At 37.1% G+C, this 6609-nt stretch overlaps 1 gene segment (V, D, J or C); it reads left to right on the forward strand.

Annotated features, from left to right (window-relative positions):
- The first annotated feature begins 1373 nt into the window (after positions 1-1373).
- LOC107182432 lies at positions 1374-2144 on the forward strand. The segment is given in 2 exon segments: positions 1374-1505; positions 1739-2144. Coding segments are annotated over 2 exon segments (342 nt in total).
- Positions 2145-6609: the final 4465 nt, after the last annotated feature.

The raw sequence follows: 6609 nt of genomic DNA on the forward strand, positions 1-6609 counted from the left end.
TGTCTCCTCCCTGGGTGCCTCCTCCTGCAGCCTCTGCAAAAGGGACTTCAGTGCTGGACCAGCCCTCACAGCTGCCGTGGCTTTGTCTGGAACGACATATGGAAGGTCTCCTGACCTAATTAGCATATTACCCTTTTAGGGAGACAGCCAATCAGAGACATCACAGCACCGCAGCCTCTGCAAAAGGGACTTCAGCACTGGACCAGCCCTCACAGCTGTTGTGGCCAGCCCTCAGCCCTTGCAGCCACTGTGGCTTTGTCTAAGACAGCCAATCAGAGACATCACAGCACTTTATAGATATTTCTCAAACCAACAATGCAACGTAACCATGATATCTATTTTACAAATGAGCTATAATAATAATTAAACCAACAATGCAACGTAGCCATATCTATTTTACAAATGAGCTATAATAATAATTTTTTGTGAAGTTACAAATGTGTTTTCTCTTGAGATTCTTCTAATAATTTTTTTATTTGACACCTAATATGTGATTTGGGCTCAAATATAGGAGATGCAACTATAAGCAAGTGGACATTGTGCCTGCATTCAGGAAACATGTAATACTGTGGGAATATATAACAAAATATTGTAATCAAAGCTATCACAGGAGAAAAGTGAACCATGACCATCTAATAGAGACATCTAAATTGGAAACAGAATAAAAGGAAAGGCTACCTAAAAAAGGTGATATCTAAGTTAGACTCACAGTAGAATTAGTGAAAAATAGAGTAAGGGGAAAATATTATAGGAAAACAGAAACAGAATGCACAAAGGTATAGTCAAGATTTAGTGTAAGAAAATGACATTAAAGCTAATTCAAAATGGCTGGAGCATACAACTCAAAATGGGCAACAGAAAACAAAACTAGAACAATATGCAGACATCACTTTGTAAAAATAATTTTGAACCATTATAAGATGCTTGTACATTATCTTGAAGGCACTGATATGCACTAAAGTGATCTGAAGAAGCAAATGGTATAATAAAATGTTAACTATTTTCCCCTTGATTTATCTTTTTCTCTGAATCCTAGAGTAATTCTGTACTCTAATACAGTATATTGATAGGCCTTTCCTTAAATTAAAAAAAAAAAGACATATATTGGATGGAAACTTACTCAAGAACGCCCAAATTTTAATTATTTCTCAGCCTTGCCAGAGGAGGGCACTGTATTCTAAATAAATAAAAAGACATATATTGGATGGAAACTTATTCAAGAACGCCCAAATTTTAATTCTCAGCCTTGCCAGAGGAGGGCACTGTATTCTAGATGCACATGGTTCTCTGTAAAGGGTGAAAGTGCTGTGATGTCTCTGATTGGCTGTCTCCCTAAGTTTCAGTATTCTAGACACAACTGCAACAGACCTCGCTCTGAGCTCAAAGTCATTCTTGCTGAAGAAGCCCATTCAGAATCTGACAGGGTCTGTTGGATTTGCTGGGGAGCCAAGGGATGGATACTCTCCCGAAAGTGCTTTTAGGTGCTCTGTTGTGGCGATTGGCTTGTGAGTACCGGGTCAGCCTAGGAAAGGCTTAAATGGTGACAGCAGCCAGAGGGCAGAAATTGGGTTGTCTTTCTGACCTGGGGAGGGCTGTTATGAAAACCATACATATTCTATAATTATGTGGGGATGTTTATGTTTTGAGTAAGGAAGGAGGAAAGAAGATTGCCCTTCCTTTTTTGAGACCGAGCATCTCATGTGGGTTTCCTGTGTCCTTAAATTGTTTTTCTGATCAGGTGTGAGAAGCCAAGAAGTGCAGCAGAGTCCTCAGTCCTTGATCATTCAAGAGGGGGAAGAGGTTACCATCGAGTGTAAATCCTCTCAGCCTTCGTATTCCCTGCACTGGTACTGGCAGAAGCAAGGTGAAGGTCCCATCTTCTTGATGATATTAAGAAAAACTGGAGAAGAGAGTCATGACAAAATAACTGCCACATTGGATGAAAAAAAGCAGCAGAGCTCCCTGTACATCACAGCCTCCCAGCCCAGTCACTCAGGCACCTACTTCTGTGCAGTAGCAGCACAGTGATGCTCAGGCCTCCGAAGGCTGTACTCAAACCTGAAGCTGGGCCACAGATGCTTTCTTAGCACAGGGCACCCTTAGGGCACTTACCAGAAGGCTCACCTATGAAAAAAGAGAAATCTGAGGGAAATTCAATTGCTTTAAAATAAAATGCAAAAAGTGGACCATCTTTTAAGTTCATATCTAACTTAACTTGTTTTTTTAAAACTATATAATTGCTGGGTAGGTATTTATGTAATTGAATCAAATAAATTTCAGTTTCAAATACCAAAGTGAATTATGATATGACTTAAGCTACATATGTGAACTACTTTTATGGATGTATTCCTGTCTAAAAATGAAAATAACTTCTATTTCTTCTGCAAGGTATCCACAGTTTGTGGTTAGGGAGCTAATGAAAAAAAATCAATAACAATAAAAATAAGTTTTCTGCCTTGTTCATTTTTGGGTATCATGATTGAACTTGGTACATGGCTAATGTCACTTACCTGGAGGGCTCTCTAATAATATTTTTTCCATGATCTTCAATATCTACATTATAGAAATTAATTGAAAAGTACTTGCATTTTTAGACTGACTTTTCCTTTCCTTCTCACTGTACTTTATTCTGATTGATTTTCAGTTCTGTCTGGGGTACTCTGAGTTACCTACACAATACCTTTTCTTACCAGTTTGCCCAGATACGCTGTGGTCAATAACACTCCTCAGTTGTTCCCCTATGTCAAACCCAGCACAACATTGGCATTTATAGTAAAGGCTCAGCAAGTGTTTGTTTGTTTGTTTGTTTTTAAGAATTTAGAATGGCAAAGAGGAAAATATGTTCTTTCTTTATTAAAATTCACAAATGGAATTATAGTCATTGATCTTCATTACACAACCAAAAATTATTAGGAAAATATGAGTCATAGTCAAGAAAAAAGCAAATAGAAACTGACTCTGGGATGGCTCAACTGATCTAATTTAGCAGGCAAACATTTTAAAGCACCTATAATAAATATGTGCAAAAACTAAATAAAATATATTTTAAAATTTAGGAAAATATTTTCTTAATAAGTGAACAGAAATAAAATCTCAGCAAAGAAATTAAACCATAAATAAAAAGTGGAAATCTTAGAACTGAAGAGTGTAATGACTGAAAAATTTATTAATGTGCTCCAACAGCAAGTTGGGTATGACAGAAAAGTCTGTAAATAAATAAAGGAACTGGTATAATCATAATATTTAATACTACTCAGCAACAAAAATAAACTGCTTGTTTCTCTATCAATATGGGTAAATTTCCAAACATTATCCTGAAAGAAAAAAACTAGACACACAAGAGTGCCTACTAAATAATTTATATAGATGAGATTTCAGAAAAAGGCAAATCTAATCCATGGCAACAAAAACCAGGTTATGGTTGCCAGGGGTTAATTACTAGGAAGCTTATAAGGCAATAAAAATTGCATATCAATCTGTGTAGTGGTTACACAGGTATATGAATTTGTCAAACATTTTACATGTTATAGAACTTATGTTCAATAAAATCGATATAAAAATAAGGTGGATAAAATTGTTTAGGTTCTAGACCTCATGATAATCTGTAACACTTCTGTTAACTCCATAGTTAAGTAATTCTTCTGTTTTAATTTGGAATGAAAAAATAAAAGAAAGAGAAGCATAAGGTTAGGAGAGATAACAAGAAGTAGTACGTGGTAATCAAAGTTCATTCTCCTAAATTAGAAAGCTATTATATCCCATGTCTGCCATTTACTAGCTCTGTGATCTTAAGGAGGTTTCTGGACCTCTATTTCTATCTCCCCTCTATAAAATAGGAAGGGAGGGGTAACAATTTCTCTCAAGATTCACCTTTTCCACAAGAGGAAAATTAAGTAAGATTATGTCCACGAAGTTCCTAGAACACGTTAATGCTCAGTGAATTGTAGGTAATATTTTTATTTTTAATCATAAGTGTTCATTTCAAGAGTGCCCAAGTTCTCTAAATAAAATTGTGGGAGTCATCAACCTGGTATGGTGGTTTCAGAATTTCTTCTTTTAGTTGGCAGCATGATGGACTGGAGGTGAGAGTAGAGAAAAGGGATCTTTTTCTCCTAATCTAACAGACTAGCTAATGACCTGGAATCATGGGATATAATATCTCATCATAGACATGGTCTTTTATTATAGCTTAGTCCAGTGCAAATAACATTGAACAGAATGGAAATTTTATTTTGTCCTAGTGAAATGTTACCTAGATCATAACAAGAAGCCTAAATAAATCAGAAAAGAGAGTACACTTTAAAGGAGAGTGTTTGAAGACATGTATTCAGAAGGAAAGAGGCCAAAAAAAAGAGCATGTATGGGTTCTAGTTTTACCATGAAATGTTATGTGTAAGAATTTATCTCTTTCCCATACAAGGATACAGAGCCTTACCTGCATTTTATTTAATGTATCTTTTCTTCATTTGGGAAGGAAAACATAGGAATTATTCTTTAAATGTAAATCTGAATCTGAGAATAAATTGACATGGGCAACATTTCTGGAGAATAATTGAGCACCCCCTATTAGGATAAAGACTATCTTAAACACATCTAGTGACTCAACATAGTCTATGCAATTATAAGTAGGACATGATTTAATGACTCATCCCACTCATCCCCACCAAAACAATTTTTTGTTCTGAGACAGCTGCATTGCTCATCTCCAACAATTCTAAATGGAGCTTTACACAAAATTGAATAATACACGTCCCAAGCCCAGGGCATGCACTATTTTCTTAGAGATGGAGGTGCTAAAAAAAACACCTCTTTTCAGCATATTATGGGCACTGATGACCTCTATTTTCCTTGACAGGAACAGTTGCTGATAATGAGGCCTAGGACACGCTAGGATTCAGGGGAGATGGTGAGGAGAGACACAGGGGATGCACAATGGCCAACTGTAACAAACATTCCAGGAAAATAAGAAAGAAGTAGAAAGGAACCAGATTTTGAGTCTTTCTTCCTTGACTTAAAATTTAACTGTAACCTGACAAGAAATTTTTGGCAACTTCCTTAAGGTGAGCTCTGGGGATCAATCTGGTTATTTCTTATGTCTACAGGATCTGGCATATCCCAGAAGGTCACTCAATCCCATCCAACAACATTGAGGCAGGAGGATTAAACTGTGGAGCCAGACTATTTATATGACACCAGGGTTGTATATTATGTATTGTATTGGTACAAAGGCCTCCCAGTGGTGAGACGATTTTCCACATTTCTTAGCACAAAAATGCAGAAACCAATGCAACATAGGGTCAATATTCTGTGAACTTCCAGAAAGCAACTAAATTTATCAAGTTCATCATATCACCATCCCAGTTAGAAGACTCTACAACAGTGGTTCTCAACCTTCTGACCCTTTAAATACAGTTCCTCATGTTGTGACCCAACCATAAAATTGTTTTCGTTGCTACTTCATAACTGTAATGTCGCTACTGTTATGAATTGTAATGTAAATATCTGATATGCAAGATGGTCTTAGGTGACCCCTGTGAAAGGGTCATTCTACCGCCAAAGGGGTCGCGACCCACAGGTTGAGAACCGCTGCTCTACAACATATTTATATTGTCTCAGAGAGTGCACTTAAAAAAAAAATATGCCCTAATTGGTTTGGCTCAGTGGATAGAGCATTGGCCTGTGGACTCAAGGGTCCCAAGTTCGATTCTGGTCAAGGGCATGTTCCTTGGTTGCGGGCACATCCCCAGTAGGGAGTGTGCAGGAGGCAGCTGATCAATGTTTCTCTCTCATCAATGTTTTTACTCTCTATCCCTCTCCATTCCTCTCTGTAAAAAATCAATAAAATATATTTTTAAAAAATAAAAAGATAGATGAGCCTCACAAATAAACAGAACTCAACCTGAGGCAATTGCTTATTGCCATATTCTAAAAGAATTACAAACCTTACCTAGACACTTCTTAGCAAACTAGTTGTTGAAATGTGTAAGATAAGATCAAGAAAGGAAGCTGTTGAATTTATTCTAGGAAGAACTCTCTCACAGCTGGCTCAGAGACCACATAGGACCACATGTAAAAGCCATACTTTCAGATAACATCATAATTCTTCCCATGGAACAACATATGAAAGACAGTATTTGAACAATATGCTTGATTTATTCTAGATTTTATAACTGTTCAACTCAATCTTTTGAGGTTACTGGACTCAATTTCAACATGTATGTGAAGGAATAGGGCAGCGGTTTTCCCCATACATGAAGTAATTCTTCAGACAACAGTTGGTATCCTACAATTCAGCTCCATTCTGACATTATCTACCTGGAGATAGCATCAAATCCCATTGGTTTGGGGCTCAGTTCTGCAATACTGCCTCCCACCCCACTTCAGATGCCAGTCCCAAGCCTAGATTGTTACCTGTGCTTCTGACCCACCAGCTACAAAGTGGAGGTTGCAACAATGCCCTTCACCTCAGGATGCCAATTGCTATGTCCAGGTGGTTACCTGAACTTCTAACCTACTAGAAATATAGAGCAATATTTCAAAATGATTACATATACAATCTACCAGGAAGCTAGGACAATACTATTTCTATATGCACTTAATAACATAGCT

Source organism: Myotis davidii, unplaced genomic scaffold (assembly GCF_000327345.1).
Source record: "Myotis davidii unplaced genomic scaffold, ASM32734v1 scaffold1510, whole genome shotgun sequence".
Lineage (NCBI taxonomy): Eukaryota > Metazoa > Chordata > Mammalia > Chiroptera > Vespertilionidae > Myotis > Myotis davidii.